Source organism: Brassica rapa, chromosome A02, assembly GCF_000309985.2.
Source record: "Brassica rapa cultivar Chiifu-401-42 chromosome A02, CAAS_Brap_v3.01, whole genome shotgun sequence".
Classification (NCBI taxonomy): Eukaryota; Viridiplantae; Streptophyta; class Magnoliopsida; order Brassicales; family Brassicaceae; genus Brassica; species Brassica rapa.
This window is the reverse complement of record NC_024796.2, coordinates 4,463,761-4,489,703: the sequence shown is the minus strand read 5'-3', so window position 1 is coordinate 4,489,703 and position 25,943 is coordinate 4,463,761. Positions and strand designations below refer to the sequence as shown.

Sequence of the window (25,943 nt, the reverse complement as noted above, 5' to 3'; positions counted from 1 at the left end):
ATGGACGGTTTTAAAAATGGGTGAAAACTACATGGCTATAGTAAATTCAACTGAATCATTAGATCTTCTGAATGACCTAGATGCTTGGGGTCTCTGGGACACAGTGAGTATATGTAATGTGTTGCCATTGTATCAGCACTCTATGTGATCCATACTTGAACATATTCCGGGGATTCATACCACCTCTTGGAGGATTAGATTTGTCTCCCATTTTGGCGTTCCTTGTTCTCAACGCCTTCACCAGCACTGCTATATATGGCTCTTCCATGCGAGCTCCCACCAGCTGAAGGAGCGGCTTATTCATCATCTTGTGAGACAAAGTGGATGAGAAGGAAAAGGTTGACCAGCCACAAGAACCATAGACCAAGCTCTGCTTCTAGGAACTGAACCTCTCTCCTCTTTTCTACGCTTCAGATGTGATATATAACTTTTGAGTAATTTCATTCTTCTGCATCTTTGGATTCTGAGTATTTTCTGTAAATTTTATTTAGAAATTTTATGAAAAAAGTTGTCTCTGATATACAGAAAACTTTATTATTATTTTTTTTATCAAAACAGAAAACTTTATTATATTTGCATATTCAGGGGAAATTATAAGCTTTGTTTTTCTTTTCGTTTGTTGCAGTTTGAACAACTTTCACTAAGGGTCTAAGCAGAGGCTTTGCATTTTCAAGACGAAAATAAGAAGGACGGCGATGACAAGCGGCCCACCAAACGAATTACAAAGCCTGAGAAACCAGTAAGTATCAAATCTGATCAATCTAGTCACAATAAAAGCAGGGGCGGACCCAGGGCAAGAGGGGGTGTGGCATGTGCCCACCTTAATTTTTTTTTTCCATTAATAATTAGTTTTAATTAGGCACAAGGCAAAGGGCATAAGGCAGTGGCCAAAACCAACAAGAGGAGGAGCATGGGACACGAAAACATGAACTGGAGAGTTCTTCTTCCGGTTCTAGATCCTACTATGATAGGTTGTGGAGGTAGAGACCAAGTCATATATATAACTTTGGATGTTTGTTAGAGCGTTTGTTAAATCCACAGTGCCACTGCCAACAATAGTGCAAGTAGATGGCATTCCAAACTTGCAAATAAAATATACATTTCCTTGACCAAAAAAAAAACATGTAAAATTCTTATTTTCTTTCGCATGTATATAGTTTCACTATAAGTAGTTAATTGGACACAGAACTCTATTTTCAGTGTCTAGCTCTGAATATGGATTAAACTATGATTTGTTTTATTTTGATTAAAGACTCGTAAAATTAAAACCGAGATTTCAGCAAATGGTAAACTAAGACATACAGCATAGAAAGTGGTTTTCTTTACCAAAAAAAAGTCGTTTGTCGTTTTTATTACCGTACAGATTTAACCTCGTGTAATAATATTGCGAATTATTTCTATCTATATTTAGAAATAAAAGAAAAATATAGAACTCTGCAATATAATATGTATAATATATATTATGCGTGAAAAAAGTTTCTCAGCTACACCATGTTTAGTATAATATGGTGCAAACCATCCAGAGTTTATAAATGTGTCGAAACTTACACGATGTATATGATAATACATGCCACATATACGACGTTAATAAAAACATGGTGCCAACATCATAACGAGGTTTAATTGATTTTAGCTTAAATAATTGGGGTCAGAGCGTAATTTCTTAAAGTTAAACTTCAATTAACAAAACCCGACCCGACCCGTTCGATAAACCCGACCCACACTTAACCATTTCCCCCAAATCGATTTCATTAGGGTTCTAAACAAGAAAAAATTCGGAATTTCGAAAAGAGAGTGAGAGATTCGTCAGAGACAAAGAGAGATTGCAGAGACATAGAGAGAGATCGATTCAGTTTCGGCGACGAATCCGGATGTGGTAATTGAAGGTCTCACCAGGTGAGAAGATAATGGCGGGCGAAGATTTTGCCTTCTATCAACAGAAAATACCTGGTTACTATCTAGGAATCGGTATCAGAAACGAACAAGTCGGTTCTGTGCATTCGGTTCATTCACCTTATTTCTTCCTTGATGAAAATGTTCTTCCCATTGGATCTGCAGTGTTTGCTGCCTTAGCCGAGATGTATATACAAGACCATCAAAATCAAACCAAGTCTGGACAATGAAGAAGTCTTACGACCCATGGAAACTGAATCGATCTCTCTCTCTGTCTCTGCAATCTCTCTTTGTCTCTGACGAATCTCTCACTCTCTTTTCAAAATTCCCAATTTTTTTCTTGTTTAGAACCCTAATGAAATCGATTTGGGGGAAATGGTTAAGTGTGGGTCGGGTTTATCGAACGGGTCGGGTCGGGTTTTGTTAATTGGAGTTTAACTTTAAGAAATTACGCTCTGACCCCAATTATTTAAGCTAAAATCAATTAAACCTCGTTATGATGTTGGCACCATATTTTTATTAACGTCGTATATGTGACATGTATTATCATATATTTCGTGTAGGTTTCGACACATTTCTAAACTCTGGATGGTTTGCACCATATTATACTAAACATGGTGTAGCTGAGAAACTTTTTTCCTTTTATTTTTGTCTATGCATATATATTCCCACATCACATCACATCATTGTTATGTCGCTGTAGAGAGATAGAGATATGAAAACCGAAAATGATTTAAACTGAATGTAGAATGGTCCTTGGTCCTTCCTAAAAGAATAGCTGTAATTGGACTCTATATGACTGCGTTTTCAAGTGGGCCACTATATATTTAACATACCGGATTCTAATTTGGTTTGTATATTGGTGGCTTAAACCTGTAGATTGAGGTTTTGTGAGTTCATACTATAAGAAATTTCTGATTTTTAGACCGAGTTCTTATATAGTTTGTTATGATCGCACATAACATAAATAGACATAAATTAGTTTGGTTTCCTATAGGACGTCCTTTCCTATATATACATTGTCCGAGGACAAAAAAAACTAAAGTATCTTTATGTCGATTGTTTTCTCATCGTTGTTTTGATTCTGCTCTATTCTCTCTCTTTTTTTTTTCTTAAAATTTTTTACTTCACTTTTTCTCTTTGAAATTTATTTTCATGTCTTGGACACTAAAACGTTATCTTTTTTTCTTCGTTCTTTTCATTTATCGGAGAATCATTGATATTCTTTTGGTTATTTTAATTTGTTCGCTACAAAGCAAGGTAATTCACATGCAAAGCATCTCCATTCACGTGTCGGCGAAACGTAATTCAATAAAAGCGACAATGAAAATATTAATTTCAATACCCATGACAACTTATAGAGATAAATTTCATTAAACCATTATTTATACGAATCCAAATTCGATTTTTTCAATCTCTCTTTACACATTAGTCCTACTTTTCAAATACTAACGATCCCGGTTTGTGTTGACGTAAATTTATCTTTTTAACCTTTTCTTTAACCGGGGGAATTATGTGAAACTCCAAAAATTATTTGGAAGTTCATAAAGATTCAGGATTATTACCAGTAAAACAGTTATGATTGGCTAAAAAGATTAGAATAGCTCGAACTCTACCTTTAAACATACACAATGACGCAAATTTATCATTTATCAATGTTATGCCAATTGTTTGATAAAACAGTTAAACATACCTTTAGACTAATCATATGACCTACTAAAACCATTTAACGTTAAAAGTAATATAAATTGATATATTTATACAAATCAGAAATACGTACTTACATAGTAACTTTCCTCGATTTAGTGAAAATAAAGCTATAATTTAGTAAGAATATTTGGCTTGTAGTGCTCAACAAGCAGCAAAAATATTAATTAAAATTTCTAGAACACGTCCGTGCATGCATGGCACGTTTGCCGGAGAAGGTACAGGCGGATGGTCTTGCATGGGAAAATCGTAGCCCGTCGTTTTTTTATTCTGATGTTCTGCCTTTTACAATGAAATCATCATCTTATAATTGCATCATCTAAAGCTGTCAACAAATATATAATTTTAGATCTCATCTTTTTGTGAAAGAAAAGCAACGAGAAAAGAAAAGTTGCTACCTAATTAATATACAATGTCAGGGGAGAAATCGTGAAGATTTTGGTTCGAAACCCAAATTTTGAAAATCTCTTTCTTATAGCTTTTTCGTGTGTGAAGATTTATCCATTGATACGCGACAAGCTTTCACATTTTTTCATTTAAAAGGGCACATTCTTTGTTAAAGAGGGATTTCATTTGCCTACAAATTAAAGAAAGTGTGGCATTACGTCACAAACAGATGATTAAATATTAGCTTTTTCACGAAATTAAATTTTCATTTCATACGTGGCACTTATCAAGATTAAGAAACTTTAGTCTATGTAAATGCTACCATGTCTAGCTATTATAGTGGATGAACTCATCTCTATATATCTACAAAGTTAAAGATAGAATAAACGATAATCTAGCCTTCCTTTAAAATTTACAAGGTCGAAATAGTCTCCAATTTTTACTATCTCCAAATTAAGTAAGAGATCTTTCTATGACTGGTTAGATTCTAGACCAATTTCATTAAATTGATTATTTTCAAACTATATATACAAAGCAAATTAAAGTTCATTTTAGCTGATAGTATACATGCAGATACAAACAAATTACAACTGAAATCATTTCTTTTGATATCCAAACTAGCTTTACGTTATCTTTATGGGCATGTGAGCTTTTTCCAAAAGAAAAAAATAAATAGAAGACAAAAGAATCAGAATCTCTCAACGAGGAACACACGAAAATATATGATTATCAACAAAATAAAAGAAAAACATACACGTAGAAATGTATTATTTTATTAAATTTATATACCTTGAATGGTTGGTGAAGCTCAAAACCTTTTTCCTTGATTCTTTTGTGGTAATTAAGAAGAGAAGAAAGAAAGTCAGTGACAAAAAAAAAAAAAAAGAAGAGAAGAAAGAATCTGATGCCCCAAATCTGTTAGTCTTGTTACCTTTTCTTTCTCTCGAAAATTGGCAAATGAAAAAGATAACAAGTCAAAGTAAATCTCACGAGACTCAACGCGTTCATACATTTCGAAATGGTAAATGATTATCCATTCATGATAATATAGAGACTAACTAGTACAATTAACTATAATACATGTCATGGTCTCGAGCTTCAATCATTTAAATAAATACTTTCTCTATATTTCCATTTAAAACGACCAGCTATTGTTAATGTTACCTTCATATATACCTCACTATTCCTCTCGCGTGCTATATAACACATGGTATTGATATGGACATCACCTAAATTGCCTCCCGTCGACATCTTAATGTATAGTATTATTTCCGTTTTGAAATTGTTGGATATCGCTATTAACGAATTGTCCAAGTTAAAGTAAATATTGTCTCAATTCTGCATTTATAATATGAACGTTGACTGGAAAGTCTATGCATGTCACTATTGTTTCAATAAAATTGGGAAGATTTTTGTTTATTTAATCTCTTTCGTAAATGTAAGTGCATAGATCATTCAAACAGTCCAAACCGAGTTGAATGGTCGATAGGACATCAATATCTAGTAGGAATTGTCCAAAAGAGGGTCATAACACAATAGAACCACGGGCTGGCTCCTCAGGAATGGTGGGTGATTGATTTGATTATAATTTATGTGTTAATTATTGGAACAACATGTGAATTGAAGTACAATCCTTTCAACGTCTACCAACCGTCTGCTTTTTATCCTTTATCAAAAAGACCACAAATTACAGCAATATTTGTGGAAATACTAAAAAGAGAATTCAAGTGACTTCATGCACTATCGCATACATGAAGTTGTATCCCAGTCGAACTAGAAACAACAGGGCCAACCCGATCCTCAAATTCATGGGTTAGAATTATATATTACTAGTCCATATATTAAAGGAGTTTCAGAATCAATCCTCACGGGTTAGACGAGCGATTAACTAACGATTTAAAAAGCTTTTATATAGCTTAGTTACTTAGGGACGACCTAAAGAACAACTTTCGTGACGTAGTTTAAGTCCAACACTGTGACAAAAAAAAAAAAAAATTTAAGTCCAACAATACAATAGGTAGTAAATGGATTCTATTTATTCCACTACTATTTTCAAAGCATATGTAATGAAAATCTACTCGATCTTTTTCACGAATAGTCAAATATAAATAAATGTATAGATTTTTATTTTGAACAAAAAGAAGAACGTATTTCTTGTGAATAGAACTTCATAATTGGACAAAGACTCAGAGACCACCTTTTAATTTTAATAAATAAAAAAAACAGCTGATTTTATTGGGAAAAAAGTAAAATTACAAAGAAAAGAAATATATAAAAATTACATTAGACCAACGTAACTTACGAATACAAAAGTACAATAGGAGGTCAAGGAGCCCTATTGAAAATCTTTTGACCCGGTGAAAGGATAGCCATGGGATCATACATAGTTTTCCTGTCAACGAACCTCGACCATCGGTTCCCAAAATGACGAATCCATTCCTCTCGAGACTTGTAGTGAGGAAGATATAGCTTGAAATCTATTCCCTTTCTGACACACCATTGAACAATCTCCTGGTTTTGAGCCACCATTTTCTCGAACGACGAAGTTTTAGCACACGTCGGCACGAATCGAAGCAATGCCACAATGTAGAATATCTCTCCTTCAGGTAAAACCACGGATGCACGGTCATCCCACCTGGTAAAAAATCCGACCAAATTGTTAGCTAATCATCCATATATATTCAATACCACAAAATAGAAGAAGAAAATCTAAAATCAAGGGCACATCGGTCAAAAGAGAGTTATCTAGAAGAATAAAAATAAAGTTACGTAGAACTCGGTCCCTTCGCACGCGGTAACCCCTCGAGTGATTTCGTCTAGAGTTTGTGCTTTGTTGTACAAGCAATGAAGCAAATCTCGTTTTGACATAAGGTAAGAAACAGCTAAAGACGAAACTACCCTCGGATCCATACATAACTCAGTAAAGTACAAAGGACTTGGAAAACAAATGAGATCAGATTAGTACAAAAAAACAAATAAGATTAACTGAAGCTTTAAGTGGGTCCCAGAAGCGTATCTTTGTCCGCACAGATTTTTATCGTTCGTACACTCTTTCCCTCGCTAACCTTAACGACGGTTGCAATACAACTCCGTCACCCACCCAACCGTAATACCTTATAGTGTCGTATCAACACTAAAATATTCCTCGATCTCGCCTATAAAATCTAAACGAGCTCACTAAATTCCAATGCAGAGGGGGTAGAAAAAAGACACGTGTGGCCACATTTTTTTTTTATCACAGTCACACGTCTCGCGACTTGTGTGTGGAACCTTTTAGCAAGACTAATCATCAGAGGTGATTAACACGTACTAAGGAACAAAAAAACTAACTAGACCAATCTTGTTCTGATAAGTCTTTTAGATAGATAGATTGGCTTGTCGAGGGAACCCTTAAAGCAAAGGTTATAGAAAATAGAGAATTTGCATCCAATAACCAAACAAAAACCCAAAATTAACTAACTAACCAATTTTACACTCTCTCTCTTATTTTTTCTTCCTATCTCTCTCTACCCTCTCTTTACAAAACTAATTTTCTTTTTTTTTTTGGTTATTTCACAAATAACCCCTAGAAAATATGGGTCCATGATAGATTTGGGTAATATTCACCTGCTTCGCAAGAGTGGATAGACCAACATGGGCCCTCCGACTCCGTTCTTGGCAAGTTCCTTGAAAACCGTCCGATCAAATTCCCCGATGTCACGTTTCGACACGAAGAGGTTAAGCCAAGGGTGCGGCGTTTCCCACGTGCCGTTCACCTTCGCGATCTCCTCAGCTCGTTTTACCCTCAGTAAAAAGTCAACGTAAGGCAAATCCACCTCGAACCTCAGTCCCTCAACAAATCTCAGCCGTCCGATCAATCTCTCCACTCTCTTCAGAACACAAAATGAAAAGGTCAGCCAGGGCCCAGGGGTATTTTAGTACATCTGCTTCACTATATACAGATAATTCCACGTAAAAACGATGTCTAGATTTCTTAAACCAAATCATCAACGCTACTTGAGAACGTTTGCAATAATATAATTATAATTACCGCCTGACCAACGGACATGTCACACGTATGTGTCCTAACCTAAATAATGGAGTTTGAAAAGCCTATAGTGATCTAAAAAGATGGGGTTTCAATGAGAGAGAGACAACAAAAGCAAAAAGGAATGAGAGAAAAAAATGAAGATAAATGTCGTTTTCGTAATAACGTGGGTTAATGGAAGAAAATCATAACTTTATTTCTTGTCAGAAAATCCAAAATGGAAGAGATACATTACCCAATGTATGGTCAGTTTCATATTATGCAGTCAGACAAGAGACTGTATAATTCTCTTTCAACACCCTATTATATTTCCCTATATCTTTTTTTTTTTGAATTTTATGTTGTAATCATGGAGGTCGAGAAAGCTCAAAGCGGTCCTGTATTAAATACGTGTCGAATGAATGTTAACGGGTCAACTTTACACTTATTGTAGAGTTTGTGTTGCCGAAGTTACCTTGTCGACGGTTGAGTTGGAGTCGGAATCTCGGTAGTGGAGAGCTAGTTCAAGGCAGTAAAGAACCGACCCGGATGATTGTGGGAGTTGGGTCGGGTCAAAGTCGTGGTCTGGGTGGAGTGGAACTGTAGGCCATCCGTTGACAGGGTCATCACCGTTGACAAACACAAATCCCTCCACGTAATCAAACGATGACTCGTCCTTCTGACTCACTAGCCACTCGGCGTCCCGAGTGAACTCGTCGAACTCGGTGTATACGATTCTTATCCACCTCACCTAATACAATCATTTTATAACCAATTTTCACTACTAAATAATTTTTTTTTTTTTAAATACATCATTCAGATATAATTAAGATTATGAAATATTATTTTAATTTTGGAGTTTAAAGTATTCACCATATCAGGTGCTGGCTGTAGCAAAACCCTAGCTCTAGTGATGATACCGAACTGGCCAAGACCACCTAAGACAGAGAAGAAGAGCTCAGAGTTCTCCACCTCCGAGCAAGTAACGACGTCTCCATTTCCCGTCACAACGTCTAACTCCGTTACATTTGACGTCTGTGGCCCGTAACGGAACGCTTGTCCACCAACGCCGGCATTCGACAACGTCCCGCCTACCGTCAACCCGAGGTAATCAGTCCACGACCTAGGCGCCAAGCCATACTCCGAAACGCACCGTTTCAACACGTTTTCCCATAATGCCCCTCCGGAGACGTCGACAAACGCCCCGCCGGGTAAATAACCAACCTCAAAATGATTCTCCGCCGTGGAACGCATGTCTAGGACAAGCCCTCTTTCCGCCATGGCCTGGCCGTTGATAGAATGGCCGTTTCCACGCGCCGCCACCGTGAGTTTATCGGACCTCAGAGCTGCTCTCACCGCTCCGGCGATATCCTCCGGTCCCACGGGTCTCACCACCGCAAGAGGCTTCACGCAGTTCATGCCACCGAAGTCTTTCCCGGCGATATCCGTTGCAGCACCGCCGCATAAGATTTCTCCCTGGATGTGGAGTGACTCGGAGACGCCATCAAAAGATTGTCCGGTGACGGAGGCGGCGTCGGCGTCGTTATCCAAGAAGTATGGCTCTATGTAAGCTATCATTGTGTGTATGTGTGAATTGCTATTCGTATATGGAAAGCTTTTAGTTTTTGGAATTGGAACCAAACCTTTTTTTGTTTGTCTGTGGTGAGAGAAGCTTGTGGGTTAGCTATAAATAGCGACTGAGTTTAGCTTTAGGAGTATTCTTTATTTAACTGTATTCAATTTTTAATTTCTCCGGCCGTTGAAATTAATATTTTTTAATAACGTCCTTTTATTTATTAATTAAAACGAAGATATTGGTTTTAAAAACGTCTCCCAAAATTGTCAACACTGAATTATGTGAAGATAACTAAAGGAGGAAAAAACAAAACAAAAGAAAAAGATTCAACGATTCTTAAAAGAATGGTTAAAGGATTCTCAAAATGTGTCCCGTACCAAAAAAGAAAATCTAAAAGCAGAAAAATCTAAGAAATTTATTATGTAAGAAAGTTTGGTCTTTATGTTTAGACCATCTCAAATTGAATTGGTTTACTATATATTTCACTGTAAAATAGATTAACTTTATAATAGAGTTGAATTATATTCTAATGGTATCCTGTTTTAAAATAGAAAATAAAATGATGAATAAACAAAAAACAAGTTATTTTATTATAAAGTGAAAAATAAAATACTATTAAAATATTTTTACTTTAAATTCTATTTTAAAATAAAAATAGAGTGAAGCTGAAGATCTATTATGCATACAATGAGCTAGTTAAAATTATTGGCCGGATAAAATAGAACTGGATTTAAATTAATTTTTCTATTAACATCACATACTTAGTTCTGAATTTAAGATTACTTCAGATCCATAGTACAATAGCAGGCCCTAGTCTTTTTCTTCCGACGAAAACGTATGGGCATAGATTATATGTCACATGTATATGAGAATCACTCTAGCGCATAATTTGTTTTCGTACAAATCCCCTATATATTATTTGAGAAGCATTACAACTTTTTTCGTACCCACATGTCATCACTAAAATGATTCTTAGAATCCTTAGAGAAATAGGTTGGTCCATCTAAATATATAATAAGATTTTTATTAAACTAACCATAAATACATTATTAATGTGATGCATTACTTCCTTAAATAAAATTACGGAATTGCCTAATGTAGCTAAAGTATATAAATGACAGTTAATTATTTTAAATAATAAAGATTTGATAAAAATAAGTGTATCTTATATTATATTTGTTTAATTTTAAACTATTAAAATAAAATTAAACAATCATAGTAACCATATAATAAAAATTAAATTTTTTCTTTATATGTTATATTTTGAATTTTTAAAAACGAGTATAAATTACTAAAACTGTTAAAAGTTTCACATTCAAATTTTGTGATCCATGATTTAAAATTTTTGTTATGACATGATACAAATAATTAAAAAATATATAAGTTGAAAGTTTCATTTAACAAGTATTAAAATAAAAGATATAGGAATATATATATATATATATATATATATTTATATATTAATCTCACAGTTAAAATTTTGTTATTAGTAATTTAAATTTTTTTTACTATAACAAATACAAATGATAAAAAAATGAGCAAAAAACATCATTTAGTAAATATTAATATTAAATACTATATATATGTTGCTATTATTTAAATTTAATTATATACCATATCAAATAGGAAAAAATATTTTTTGGATTAATAAAATTTATTTATATGTTTGCACCAATTTAATTATACAAGTAATAGTTACTGATTTTTTAATTATTCAATATATATTTATTATTTCATAATATGTTAAAAGCATATAATATATAAAATATAAAATAGTTTATATGTATAATGTTCATTCTGCGCAAGGCGCGGATCTTAACCTTGTATACTTATATGTACATAAAGATGATTTCGCATTAATTCTGCATATAACGTCCTCTGATAGCCTAATAACATATGTTTATATTAACAGTTTTAAATATTGGAAAGGATGACATCTATATTTGTAAATACTTCAAAAATAATCCTTATTTTATCATAATATTTACCAATTAGTACCACTGAATTGATAAATATTAACTAATTGTTTTGATAGACTATTCTTTATCCAAACTTACAGAATTTAATTAAGGGGTTAATTAAGTAACCAATAAATTATTTATATTATTAGATTAATCTCTAACCAAACTTACTAAAATTACAAGTTAAAAACTATATGTCTGTCTATCTATCTTATTAAAACATAAATATATTTTATTTTGGAAAGATATATTTATTAACATACATAAATAAAAAAATTGGTGTTTTAGTTATAAATAAATATATCAAAAATGATTACTATAATTAAAAAAATTAGTTGACAACTATGTTATATAACATATCATTTGATTGGTTTTATATCTAACCGCAATATGAGAAATCTACAAATTATAGACAATTAAAAACCGTCAATCTATCAAAATGCTATATATTATAAATTGGACAAACATCTACGGACACATATTTATGCAACCATTACATTAATTTAAAATAATACTTTAACAAGAATAAAATGTTAAAATGAAATCTGAACATGAATTTCTTGCTACTACAAGTATACAAGATCACTAACCTACAGAAAGATGTCACTACTTGTGATGCAGTTTTTCCATTTTACTTTACCGGGTTGAATGTGGCATCCGGCAGAGATGCCTTCAAACCTATAGTTAAGTTGTGAATTTCTATATTAAAATGAGTAGAGAAAAACGTTAAAAATCACAAAGTGAACGAAATAGAATAAAACCTGCCTTAAAATTCATACCAAAAGTTCAAAAAAAAAATATAAATCAGTACCATCATCACCTTACTAATGGGCACGCAGAATTTTGTAGTCATCGTGGACTCTAACAAGTTTGACTTATTAATCTTTTTTTTTTTTGGCAAATGCATGTTCGATTATATGATTTATAATTGCTTAAGCAGATTTAATAATGCAAATGGACTGTTTGTCTTTCATCTTGATAGATATATTATTGTATTCTCAACTTTAGCCGATTAGGTCAAACGTACATTTTTCTTCTTGTTAAATGTATGTTCTTCACAACAACAACAAAAGTAATCTGGTTACAAATTCCACTATCATATTCTGTTATGAAAGGTTAGATAAAAAAAGGGATATTGATCCCTATGGGCTATGGGGTGATAGGTAAATACTCTGAGTGTTTTCTACCGCTCATATTTTTTTCTACGACTCCTTTAATTTACTAATCATACTTTAGGAAAATAATTTAAAGTTTAAAATAGAAAATAAACTGGTTTTGGAAATCAATTTTTCTAGAACTTTAAGGGAATGATTGGAAAGAGATCTACATGCCGTAGACAAACCATTTTTATTTCTAAAGCTATTTTGTAAAGCAATCATGCTTGAACTTTGAAAAATAAATTTAGAGCAAAAATTATTTAGCGCTTTCAATATCTTTGAAAATATCTACAGCAAAAAAAAATTAAAACCACACACAAAATACTCACAACATAATTTATAAAACATAAAACTTAAAGCCACAACACTAGCCAACCTATAAATTTATAACAATAAAAGCTACGGCTACGCAGAAAAATTTATAGCATCCTTTATATACTAAATCACAAGTCACTTGAGCAATCAGATTTTGACAAATGTAATTATTTTACAAAATTTTAAAAAATTAAAGATTAAGAAAAACCCGATTAAAACACGTTCTATTGATTTTTCAAACTGTAAAAGAAAAAACAAGTTCCTATATTTCCTCGGACTATCAAAAGTACACATGAACACGTTCGATTATAAAGATCAGTAACTCCCATTATCAACTGCTCCATCTCCTATATAACATTCAATCAACTATATTTTTTTTTCAAATATTTTCTCTTTGTCTTCTTCTTCTCTCAATGTTTCATTTTTAGTTTTACTTTGTTTTGATTGTGGATTGTGGTACCGAGTTATTCTACTATTACTCTTAGCACTTTTCTATATTTTGCAGATTAATTTTCACAGAGGAATGGAAAACAAGTCTTCTCTTCACAAAATTACCATCAGAAGTTTGAAGTTATTCTCAACATGAAAGAACTTTTTTTGTGGAAAAAGGTAAACACATTTACATTTAAAATAATGGTAACTAAAATCTGTTTAAAAAAATGAAATGTAGCTTTGTTGCCATTTCTTATATTCAAAGAGATAAAGTTCAAGCTTATGTAAAATATAACTCAATTTTTTTTCATGGTAATATAGCTATTTTCCTTTTATATTTATGTTGATATTTATTTTTAAATTAAATTGTAGTTTACAAATTATCATAATTTTATTGTTTCATTTTGGTCAACAGTTCTATTATTTTATGTTTATTATGTTATACATGAAGGGACTTAATTATATTTAAATAAGTATTATTTAAAAAATTAAAAGCAAATATATTAGTTGACAAAAAAAAGCAAATATATTAAATATAATAGTTATACCATATTTTGTGCGTTGGTAACTTGGTATATATCTTAAACTTAAAACTTTTTTTTTGTCATCATATCTTAAACTTTTAAGAAAAACAAGATTTCCAACATGTGCGAGGTATTCCTTTTTCAAAACAAAATCATAAAATGCATGAATTTCTAAATTTATGTATCAGTGTGTTGTCCATATTTAGAAAATAGGTGACTAAAACAATAATTTATTTTAATAATAATTATATTTTATGATCAAATAATTTAGAAGATAGGAATGTATCCGTGTGCACGGGAGGTAATACTAGTATATTCTAAAGCAAAAAACAAAAGCGACAACATTTACCTATCAAAACCCATAATCTATTGATGTAGTAGTGTGTTTACTTGTCGGGAAAAAATTAGAGAGACATAAATCTGTTAAAAATAATATAATCTCGATTTTTTTGTATGGATACTTGGTTTGGTTCTGTAGAATTTTGGATAATCTAAATAAATAATACCGGGTGAAAGAGACATTTTTGTTGGTTTAAATAGTAAAATCGGGAACCACCAATTGTTTCTAATCTTTTTTCCCTCTCTAGTCGTTTGTAGTTTTTTTTTTCTCTACAAAGAGAAATAATTAACTTGTTATAAAAGTGAGGTTAATGTTTGCGATGCCACTAAAGCCGTTGCCTTTAATTTTCTATTACAAAAAAAAAAAAAAACTGAAAAGCTTGATCACTAGTTTATTCTTAAGTCAACCGGTCGTGTAGGCTGATTAATATTATCTAAGTTCCTGAACTAAAAGCATGATTAATGAGAAATTCTTAATATGAAGTTTTTAATAGAATATAAGAAATTGTTTGTTAACTTTTAACTAAAAAAAGTAAGAACCGGTTCTTAAATTAACGGTTTTTAAATATTTTATTTAAAGCCAAGAGTCGGTTCTTACCATTTTTAATTAAAAATTAAGAGACAATTTTTTATATTCTGTTGAAAACTTCACCTTAAAAACTCTCTTTAATCATGGTCTAAACTGCACTATTATTTATTTGTACATAAATTGATTAACTAGCGTAAGTCAAGAAATTTTACATTTTCTTTATTGTTGATTTATGTATAGATTGAGTTTTGATTGAGGACACCCGACGACGTTGGGTTCTAGAACCAGACCTTATCTCTCCCTCCCGTTATAAGATTTTATATCTGCTTTCGTCAATCCTTTATTTGCTTAATATCCATGAATTGTCTATTTTTCATTCAATTTCCCTATTATAAACAACAAATGCTTTGGATTAAAAAACAGTAAGTGGCCAGCACGCCCATCTGTAATTTTTGTTTGGCATCTTTTTAATCAAAAAATTGTATTTTAAAGGAAATTTTGAAATAATATTACAAAAGATAAACAATATTGAAAACACATTACTGATGAGTTTATGTTGCAAAAAGAGTGTAATGGCTAATAGTGGGGTGATTGGAATTAACTGTAACTTTATGTTTTTTTTTCTGTAAAATTTAAGCTATAGATTTATTTGATGTAGATTATTTTACTTTACCTTTGTAAAACACTATTTAATTGTTGTGGAAATTAAACTTTTTATAACCATATTTTAATTTTGTAGATTTTTTTTTGTTGTGAGATATTTTTAAAAAGAGGAAAGTTCGATTAATTGATATATATAGCTCTAAACCAAATTTTGGTTGTCTACAACATTTGCAGCCGCAACCAATGACCCCCACTAGTAACAAGTCCGAACCCATATGTCTGGAAATGCAATGGATAAAAATATTATTGTAACTTGTAGGTATTAATTTAACTACTTTGCGGAAAACACAATGACACGCACATTCGTTATTACAATTGCGCAGATTGAACATCATCAGATAACTATGTAGGTAAAAAAACGGCTACAAAATATACATTTCAAAAAATATTTAGTTTGAGGCGATGAAGAAGATGCAAAAGGACAGTACATGGAAACGAACGTGGGTAACAATTGAATGCAGTAATACAGCGATGGAGCGGTGATAGCTAGTGGTGCCGTAGTATTTGTAGTAATAGTATCCGTGGATGATGAATTATCATCACCCATCGTTGTTGTAGTATAGAAGCGAAAATATGTGTTTGTTTAGAAAAATATTAAGTCCAAAATTTTATAGCTCTAATACCATGAAATATATTGTGAAAGTGTGTGTTTATTGACGAGTATATATATACAACATATGAGATCCTTAAGTTAGCTAAAGGTACAATAGAGATAAGGCTAAATCATATTAGGAATAGGAAACTCTTCGTGTTTATCCCTTTAGCCATGCTCCAATGAAGTATCCCAGGATTCTCATTGGCCCGACATCTTCTGGTTCATGTCCATTTCTCCCAGGCCAAACCCCATTTTACTTCATTAGAAGGTGAGGTCATAAACTAAACCAACTCAAATCGAATAGCCTGAAACTCACTACAAAACTTACATTTTTCATTTAATATAATCCCAAAGTCTACTAAAAGTATATGATAACTATTAATTGGTTTATATTAAAACTGAAAATCATTTAGATCCTGGTTCGATATATAAAAACAAAAACTGAAACTAGAACCGGAACCAAAAAGTGTTGTCAACGACATTCAGACCGGTACATACCTGATGAGGAGGCGGTTCTTCCCTGGACATACGGTTCCATGATGTCAACCTCGAATGGCCAAATGTTGCCCTCTGCTTTTTCGCTTCTAGCTAGACTCCAATCGTGCATTATTCTCTCTTCCACAGGCGACAATATCGTATATGAATCCTAAAACACATCCTAAATTTCTTTATATGACCATGAATCTTACCATATAAAATAAAAGTCAAGAAGTAAGTTCGATATAGTGACTTTGACAAGCTCCATCTTGTTCTTAAGTTCTTCTTACTCTAGCCCCTGTCCCATCAGCTCCTTAACTCAATCTTGATTACCAATTCTAACCTAATAATAAGAAACAGTTTCATTGTGAACTTTTTGCTACCTTTTTGAATAATGAGAGGTTTTGGGCCAAAGTCAGTACTGAAACCACAACATGTAACATTAATTTTGTTTCACGTGGTGTGACTTTTTAGGTTTTAGTAGGATGCTTTTCCAGTGGAGCTAACTGATACTTGGTTATTTTCTACTAATTGATTCAAAGCAAAACTCACTTGATCAAGAGAACTGTTTCTTGGACGCCCAAGCCGCCCTTAGTGATACACATCTGTAACCGCTGCATATAAAACCCGTCGGAGGTGCTTCATCAATCATCAACGGAGAGCTCGTTAGACGTCTCACTGGAGTTCCTCGCTGGCGAACAGATCATTCGCTTCGTGATAGTTGGCTTCCGGGGGAAAGAGCACGTGGTGGTGGACGGGTTCGCCGGGAATGTGCACCAACGACGGTTGAGTTATGTCGATAAGGATGCCATGGCGTTAAATGGTTATAAAGTAGCACAGGAGAGAAGATTTCGAGTTTTGATCCTTCAAAGTTTACTTGATATATACGAAACTGTGTCAGCCAGCCATAGAAAGTCTTCAATATGGATAGTGTCCATTTAATACAATACGAGATAAATAGATTAAGTTGTTAGACTTATCAACAAAGTCGTTGTAGTATAGTGGTAAGTATTCCCGCCTGTCACGCGGGTGACCCGGGTTCGATCCCCGGCAACGGCGTTATTTTTTATGTTTACAACAAAAATAATTCCATTTTTCACATCTTTGTTTGATAATCATCCAATATAAGCCAGTTACTGCCTGAATTAATACTGTAAAACACAGTTGTAAAAGCAACTACTTGGACAAAATTAATATATATTTTTGGGATTAAATACAAGAGAATGTTATAAACACCTTGTTGTTACTGCACATAGTTCGATATATACAGAGTCAATCTCATGATTTGTTTTTTCTCTAATATGTTCAAAAGAATCGAGTCCAATAATAAAAAAGATAAATCAGAAAATTCAGAATGATCAATCAGAGACATGAATCAGTCTCAGTCTTTCTCTCATTTGTTGTTATTATCAGAGGTATCACCGGATTTCCAAACCACATCCTTAAGTGTGGTCGAGAGCTTCTTGTAGAACTGCAAAAAAGGAAGAGTAGTAGGTGCACATACATAAGTAACCATCCTCGAGATGACATTTTTCACATAGTAGAAAAACTGAATATTATGATTATTACCTTATGGAACTCTAATGTATCCCCTTTAGTTTTCCGGACTTCCACCATATGAAGAGATGGTGATACTTGAAATATCTACAAAAACATTATACTAGATGAGGTCACTTCTTTGATTCCAAGGTCAATTCAGATTTAATATATAGTCAGAGTCAAGAGTGTGCATGTTGTACCTCAGTCGCCACTTCTAGGTTTCCCTTCCTTCCAGCATTCACGTTTTCAAGTCTCATCTGTGTACCCAAACAAAGGTAGAGGTTCAGCGAAAGTGACAAAAAGCTTTGAATAATTCAATATCCATGGAAGGAAAGGAAGTGACCAACACGGGTTAGAAATTAGAATATAGGCTAACTAGTTCTTTCTACTCTAATTAGTAAATTTTTTATAAGTGGTATGTTCTTGTGTTTTAATTCGTTACTTTAACAGGAAGCGCTTTAAAAACAAAGAGAGAGACCCTGTCAATAGCTGTAATTAGGGTTTCACAGGACTACTTTACCTTATAGTTATTCTTTTGAATATCGAAACCAAGAGGCTTAGAAGCTGCTTCAATCTTTTGGACTAATTCATTAGCACCGCCTATGGCTGCAAATCTTGTTTCTCGCTTGAATCCCTGTTAAGTTAAACGGTATATACTTGATTAGTACATATATAACGTGGAAAGACCAAACCCTGAAACGGTCTGCTTATACGACACACACACAAAAAGAGTTTTTTCTAGAGAATTCAAGCACGTAAGCGTGTTAGTCTTAAAGACGCACCTCTTCTCCTTCAAAAAAGTTTCCGAGATCCAGAGCCCTCGACATTGATATCAACTCAAAGGCGTTTATAGAAGTTGGCTGCTCCTCTTTCTTTTCTGTGACATGATGCTCCTATTTCATAAACCACAGATTGTTATGGAAACTTATTCAAGTAACTAAAAAGGAGAAGAAAAAGCTTAATCATCATACAGGTCTCAGATTAAATAAATATGACTAACTTCTGAATCTTTAAATACATCTTCCACATCATCCAACTTTGCTTCTTCTCTCTCCTCGAAAACGGCTGGTTTGTAATCTTTCTTGAACCACGCATCTTCCAGAATCTCTGGAACTTTGATACGCTGTCATGTTTACGCACAGTCAATAAGTTCCACTGTTGACAAATGCCAATCTTCGGAGGTTTTGTATTATCAAGGTATACATGGATATAAAATATTCCCTAATTCTTGCCACTCATAAACTATCCTATTATTACCCTACTGATATTCAAAAGCCTAACAAATATGAAAACGCAATAATAAGCCATTAATTATATCATAACTAAGATACTAAATCAAACCATACATATAACTAACAAGAAAAAAACAAGATGAGAGGATATGTTATCTTACAGTCGTCGGGTTTGGGTCCAAGATTCGGACAATCAAGTTCTTGGCACCAGGAGAGAGCCAATAAGGACAATTATATTCAGCAGCTGTTATCTGAAAGTTGATGAAATTACAACGAATAATCACAGATAATGGTATACGGGTGAAGCATTGGAAAAAAAATGTAACAAAAGTGCTTACCTTGTTATACAGCGTCAGGAGATTAGAATCCTCGAAAGGCAAATGCCCAGAAAGTAGTTCAAAGAGTATCACTCCACAGGACCACAAGTCTGCGGTTGCCCCATCATAGCCTTGATCACCAAGAACCTTGGGACAAAAGCAACAAGAACGTTACTAAAAACATGGTGCAAAAACTGGATGAGAAGCCACGTGGCTAAGCATACCTCAGGAGCAGCATAGTTTGGAGTTCCACATGTAGTGTGGAGAAGCCCATCGCCCTGCCAAATCCAAATAAGTTTTCATAGTTGATAAATCAAATGATCAGAATAATGCATAAACAGAAAAACATGCACGGCTTGACACTACACATGACAAAAAAGATTTTTTGGCTATAGTATCTACTACCTTTGACAAGAATCTAGAGAGAAAAGTGCCACTATATTATCCCAAATCTTATTAGATATTTGTAAATAAAACCAATCAAATACATCATTACCGAACATCAGGCACATGCATTAGAATAGAACAAGGAAAATCAGCATAATAATTACCCCGGCTTGTCTGGACAAGGCACTCAATCCAAAATCAGAGATTTTCAGATTTCCTTGACCATCTAGAAGCAAGTTTTCCGGCTGCAGTAAGACAAGTAAATATGACAAATTCTTGGCATTAATTAGCTGCACCTAAGGGAAAACAGCACATCCTAAAAAATTGGCCCAAGATTTACCAAAAAAAAGGATGTGAGAGTACCTTTAAGTCTCTGTGGTACACTCCCCTGCTGTGGCAGTAATCAACTGCATTGATAAGCTGCTGAAAATATCTTCGTGCTCCATCTTCTTTCAAGCGCCCATCATGTCTCTGCATAAGTTTAGGAGACGCAAAAGTTAAACATGAAATATATAACTTTTTTTTGTTACAGCGGTAAAATACAATAATATTTATCAAGATTCACGAGATTAGCATGATGCATTTTGTACATGGTTAAAACACCAAAAGATTACAAGTTTTTAAAGCTGTTGGGGAATGAGGTAAGGAAATCTCACAATTTTATCAACAAGCTCTCCACCCATGGCAAATTCTAGGACAATGTATATCTTTGTCTTGCTAGCCAAAACCTGAAACAGTATCAATTATTTTTACAAGTTAGCTTTCCACGGATTTTGATCCGCTTAGCAAAGGGCTCTTAATTAATTAATGGCTAGGATTAATTAAGAAAGCCAAAAGGGAAAAGAATGAGACCTCATAGAGCCGCACTACATTTGGATGGTTAATCAGCTTCATAGTAGAGATTTCTCTCTTTATCTGTAAAAGCAAACGTTGCCACATTTTATACTTTTAGATTTAAAAAAAAAATGTTTTAGAAACCATGTAATGTGACAAGGGAGGCGGAGGCATGAGGAAAGTGAGTTTGACCTGTACAGACATCTTGTTGTTTTTGAGAAGCTTCTGTTTATCAAGGATTTTAAGAGCAACGGATTCTCCTGTCTCCGCGTTCTTAGCATACCTCACTTTAGCGAAAGTGCCTTGTCCAATGGTTTTGCCAACCTCATATTTACCAACACGTCGCTGGACCTTTGGCCGATTCATCACTTAGCGTTCACCTCTTGATATCTTCAAAAGCAACAAAATTAAAGATCACCCTCCAGGTAGCTCATGTATATAAAAGATCATACCACAAAATTAAAAGAGTAATCCAAGTGATCGAACTCTCTAATCACTATTCAGATCGTATAACAATATTGATCAAGGAACACACACCTCAAAAGTTAGCAGGACGATTCCTATGGGGGCAACCGAAGGAGCAAATTATGGCAGGGTGAGAATGAAAGGAAGAGATGCGAGAAGAGACGATCTTATTTCATTCTCCTATAGGGGACAAAACCCATACGTTTAATTTCTTTCCTTATGTGAGAAAAATTGATTCTTTTTCCACCCTTGATCTTCTTAAGAAATGCGTTTTACGTTTTTACCTTTTTTGGTCATATTATCACGACTTGATTAATGCAATGACAAAAGATTTGAGTACTTAGATTTTGAAAAGATACCTTTCTTTTTTTCTCTCTTTTCTTTTTTAAAATGTTTTATACGCGGGAATAATAATCGATTTTGGTTAAAAAGGAATAATAATGAGAAAGAGTTCAATATGTGAGAATATTTTGATTAGATCTGTAGGAAGTTCTTTAGTTTGACCGAGAATTGGTCACTCTCGCGTTATGATTATTCCGAATAATTTATTCGTAAACAAAGGTAGTTGTGTGTTTAATTATTATTTTGCCAATGTCTACATGTATAAATATAGACTAATTCAATGTTATATGACTTCTACATAAATTTAGAAAATAAATAACATCTTGACTAAAATGGTTGGATTTCTTCGCAGAAGATCATGAACAAAGCTTATGCTTTATACTATAACAGTTTAATATTTATATACATGCTTTAACATCTAAAGAAAAGAATACTATTGAATCTTGAAAGGCCCAATTACAATATCCAAAGGCCCAACAAGTTACATTGGGCTACCTCACTTTATAAGCTCTCCCAGGGACAACCAAGAAAAAGCAAATCAGTAGAAGAAGAAAAAAAAAAGTTCTCAGATTTCCAAAAAAAAAAAGCTTCGAAGGAGGAAAATGGCGGATCAGCTGACCGATGACCAGATCTCAGAGTTCAAGGAAGCTTTCAGCCTCTTCGACAAGGATGGCGATGGTATATCTTCCTCTCTCAGATCTAGATGGTGTTTGTTGTTTTGCTTCCTCGTGTTTCAATCTAGATCTTAAGTTCTGTGACGATCTCTTGTTGGATCGTACCGATGTATCTGTATTTTGCGATTGACTTGTTGATTTGAGATGAAAAGGAGATCCGATTTGATGTTTCCAACGTTCGTTGATTGATACATTTTTTTTAGGGAGAGTTAAAAAAGATTGTTTGTTTCTTTGTGGTTTTTGCAGGTTGCATCACCACCAAGGAGCTCGGAACCGTGATGAGGTCTCTGGGGCAAAACCCGACAGAAGCCGAGCTGCAAGACATGATCAACGAAGTTGACGCTGACGGGAACGGGACCATTGACTTCCCTGAGTTCCTGAACCTGATGGCGAGGAAGATGAAGGACACTGACTCGGAGGAAGAGCTCAAGGAAGCCTTCAGGGTGTTTGATAAGGACCAGAACGGTTTCATCTCCGCGGCTGAGCTTCGACATGTGATGACTAACCTTGGGGAGAAGCTGACCGATGAGGAAGTTGATGAGATGATCCGTGAGGCTGATGTTGATGGCGATGGTCAGATCAACTACGATGAGTTCGTTAAAGTCATGATGGCTAAGTGATCTCATCCTATTCATAAAAAAGAGAACGATTTATGATGATGTCTTGACAGTGAATGGTTGCGACATGTTTCGTCTGTTATTTGTCTTTTGTCTTTGCTTTTGGTTAGTGTTATGTGAAGTATGAACTCATGGTTTGCATATCCTTTGACAATTTGATATTCTCTCGTTTTTTTTATTATTGTTTGTTTTCGTCTCTGTTATTTCTCTTCAGTGAATGCGTTTTCTTGCCCTTGAGTTTGGCTCCATCTCTAAAGCAGAACATGTCTAGATGAATTTGCACAACACTAATTAAGTGTCTGGTTGCAAGCATATAATAAGCTTGTTATTAGCAATGAAGTGTAATTACAGTTACAAAAACGTAAAAAAATAGGGTTTTGTTTGTTACATTGAGAAGCTTTATACATATAGCAAAGTTGTGCACTCACTCACTAATCACTATGAACAAAGGACAAGTTCTCACAGAGTTTAGAAATGAAGGAAAAAAAAAACACAATGTGGCATTGGATTTGGGTTTTAGGTTTAACGTGGAAGTGGTTTGTAGAGGACAACAGTTATGTACTTAGACTCGAACCTGTGGGTCAAACCCAAAGCTACAATGGATTGAGGGCTCCACCCTTGCTCTATGAACACATGGTTAAGCACCACATGCTGAGGCTTTGCGGCTTTGCCTGTTTCCTCACTACTGTCCACAAGTGTTAGACGAAGCTGAGGTGGCACCGCGAGTGGATCTTTTGTGTAATCCTCTGCTGTTGGGAGAGTTTGTCCGTAGCTATGATCAGGTGACGGTGGCGCCTCAAACTCAGCTATGCTTTCAGGGTTTTCTGGCACAAAGTTCTGCATAATTGATTGGAGGAGTTACTATTTTATTACAAACTGCAGATTGATGGACTAATAGGAGCATGGGGGAAAAGTTACTTACATGAACATCGAGAATGTTACAGACATTGCCCATTTCGTCTGATACAAAGGGTAACTCCGGGATGTGTTTGCTTTCACCATCGACGATCACCTTGTAATGGTATATGCCAGATGGAAGGACAAAGAGAATCGAGTGGTCTTTTCCAGATTTCTCCAGCTTCTTCCTGAGGAATGTAAAGTATCTATACGTTTAGTATATGTATATGGCTTGAGAGCAAAAGCTCTGAAGAAACAAATTAACGTATACCTTGATCTCCAGTTGTCCCATGATCCTTCTACCGCCACATCATTACCTCCCTGGTTCCATGTAATGATAATAGGGATTCCTTGCTCTTCGGGATGATCAGAAACTCTTTGAGATTGGTTCCACTGGATTTTATTAGGCGAAGGAGGGGCGTTTATTGTCCTCTGCAATGGAGCCACTGGAACCTGATCATAAAAGTTTAGCCGTGAGAATTTTCAAAGCAAATGCGAGAAGAATTTGCTACACGAAATTCAAATGTTATGCCTAAACAATGAAAAAGGTGACGCTTAATTGAGCCAATAGTGTAAGAAGATTAAATTTTCAAAAGGTTTCTCTCGTCATTGCCGTTATCTATTTATTCTCACACATAAAGAACAACGAGAAGAATGAAGAATTAACCACAATGTCTAATTCGTTCAAGTAAATTCAAGCTCTGCGTGTTTAAATTCAAAAACGGCTCAGAAATTAACAAGCTTGCCTACCCCCTTCAAAAGGAACATTACAGAACAGACCAGCATCTGGTAATGACCAGAGAGAAGCAAGGAAATCAAAGTCAACATAAAACTTTTTCCACACTAGGCATTGCATAAACAAGACAAGACAATAAGAACCTTCTCCAAATAAGATTCTGCATCGTGACCAAAGAAAAGGCATAGCAAATAAGATAAACTAAGCATCTCCCTCATCTAGAAAGAAGGAAAAAAAAAAACTTACTAAACTTTTCATTTACCAGAGATTTTGACAAAAGAAAAAAAAAAGATTTCACTAAAAAATATGCCAAGTCTCAATGGAACCTAGACCTCTTCACAATGGAACCAGAGATACATTACACAAAGACTCAACCATCATGAGAGGAGTTGAAGTCCCCTTTCTCCTATCCAACGAGAGAATAAGAATGTGGAAAATCTAGTTCGCATTCAACCAAAGGTTCAACGATGTTTTATCATCCAAAATCTAACATTAAATACATTGATAAACACGTGAGGAGTGCAGAGAGGGACGAGAAACCTGAGGAGCGAATAAGAAAGGAGAAGGAGATCGAGCTGGGCTGCCGGGAGGAGAACTGCTCATAGAGTCTGAGGAAGGACGACCAGGTCCATGACGAGTGCGGGAGGAAGGATCACCGCCGTTGGCATCTGCGTCTACGTTAGAGACGGCTTCGTCTTCTTTGCCGTTCGCATTTCCCATCTTCAAACCCAAATCATAGAAGCAAGAGAGAGAGAAGCAGACGTGAAGAAAAGTGGAGGGAGGACGAGGAGTGGGGGATAAGTAAATGGACCCCAGTGATCACCTTTAATTACGTGAATTGCCATTGGTGACATTCAAATGGATAAACTAGTGACTTGGCGTCTAGAAAGTAGATAATGATCATCCTCTTTTTTATTTTTTTATTATCTTTTATTATCGCAATCAATCATCAGAAATCCATAATAATAGTGATAAATACGAGTTTATATCCATGTAAATTTTGAAAGTAATGATACTTATAAATAGTAACTTTTGGTAGAATATAGTTAAATGAGCATTATAAATGTCGTTAGTATGCATTTTGTTTTCACTGTTGACGAACAGACTAACAGTTGTGATGTTTGAAACGTGCGTTCAACTATATGTGGCAGTGTGGCACATATTTAGAGTGGGCTGGTTTTATTTTGTTTTTTTGGCAAAAATGGGCTGGTTTTATGTTATTAATAGTTTAGATTAAGCAGAGGTTAGGATTGGTTTCTGGTGGATACAATCATGGTTTAACTTCAAATAGAACTTGGCTTAATGAAACCTGTACTAAATGGCTGCAACTGTTCGCCATTGA

General features: G+C 34.3%; 4 protein-coding genes and 1 non-coding gene across 6 annotated transcripts; 2 read left to right on the top strand and 3 right to left on the bottom strand.

Moving 5' to 3' along the window:
* Positions 1-6,161: 6,161 nt before the first annotated feature.
* On the bottom strand, positions 6,162-9,923 carry LOC103851408 (cytokinin dehydrogenase 7). The gene is made up of 4 exons (XM_009128264.3): positions 8,867-9,923; positions 8,469-8,744; positions 7,594-7,856; positions 6,162-6,622 (listed from the first exon to the last, which is right to left on the bottom strand). Exons 1-4 carry the CDS (start codon positions 9,569-9,571, stop codon positions 6,313-6,315), a joined length of 1,554 nt encoding a protein of 517 aa, XP_009126512.1. The 5' UTR covers positions 9,572-9,923; the 3' UTR covers positions 6,162-6,312.
* Positions 9,924-17,548: 7,625 nt separating this feature from the next.
* TRNAV-GAC lies at positions 17,549-17,620 on the top strand. The gene has a single exon. It is a non-coding gene; the product is annotated as a tRNA-Asp (tRNA).
* Positions 17,621-17,728: 108 nt separating this feature from the next.
* LOC103851407 (CBL-interacting serine/threonine-protein kinase 26-like) lies at positions 17,729-21,951 on the bottom strand. Of its 2 annotated transcripts, XM_009128263.3 has the most exons (15): positions 21,408-21,951; positions 21,063-21,260; positions 20,889-20,951; positions 20,693-20,764; positions 20,400-20,507; positions 20,201-20,281; positions 19,874-19,927; positions 19,671-19,796; positions 19,494-19,583; positions 19,101-19,223; positions 18,883-18,993; positions 18,621-18,734; positions 18,301-18,357; positions 18,131-18,205; positions 17,729-18,032 (listed from the first exon to the last, which is right to left on the bottom strand). In XM_009128263.3, exons 2-15 carry the CDS (start codon positions 21,234-21,236, stop codon positions 17,955-17,957), a joined length of 1,326 nt encoding a protein of 441 aa, XP_009126511.1. In that variant the 5' UTR covers positions 21,237-21,260; positions 21,408-21,951; the 3' UTR covers positions 17,729-17,954. The 2 variants fall into 2 exon arrangements, with proteins under 2 accessions (XP_009126511.1, XP_018512362.1); XM_018656846.2 differs by lacking the exons at positions 17,729-18,032; positions 18,131-18,205; positions 18,301-18,357; positions 18,621-18,734 and having other exon boundaries at positions 19,072-19,223.
* A 233-nt stretch (positions 21,952-22,184) lies between these two features.
* On the top strand, positions 22,185-23,200 carry LOC103851405 (calmodulin). The gene is made up of 2 exons (XM_009128261.2): positions 22,185-22,355; positions 22,598-23,200. The coding sequence occupies exons 1-2, from the start codon at positions 22,280-22,282 to the stop codon at positions 22,969-22,971; spliced, it is 450 nt and encodes a 149-aa protein (XP_009126509.1). The 5' UTR covers positions 22,185-22,279; the 3' UTR covers positions 22,972-23,200.
* A 68-nt stretch (positions 23,201-23,268) lies between these two features.
* On the bottom strand, positions 23,269-25,396 carry LOC103851406 (SNF1-related protein kinase regulatory subunit beta-1). Its single transcript, XM_009128262.3, has 4 exons — positions 25,142-25,396; positions 24,137-24,318; positions 23,891-24,053; positions 23,269-23,805 (listed from the first exon to the last, which is right to left on the bottom strand). The coding sequence occupies exons 1-4, from the start codon at positions 25,319-25,321 to the stop codon at positions 23,491-23,493; spliced, it is 840 nt and encodes a 279-aa protein (XP_009126510.1). The 5' UTR covers positions 25,322-25,396; the 3' UTR covers positions 23,269-23,490.
* Between the last annotated feature and the right edge of the window lie 547 nt (positions 25,397-25,943).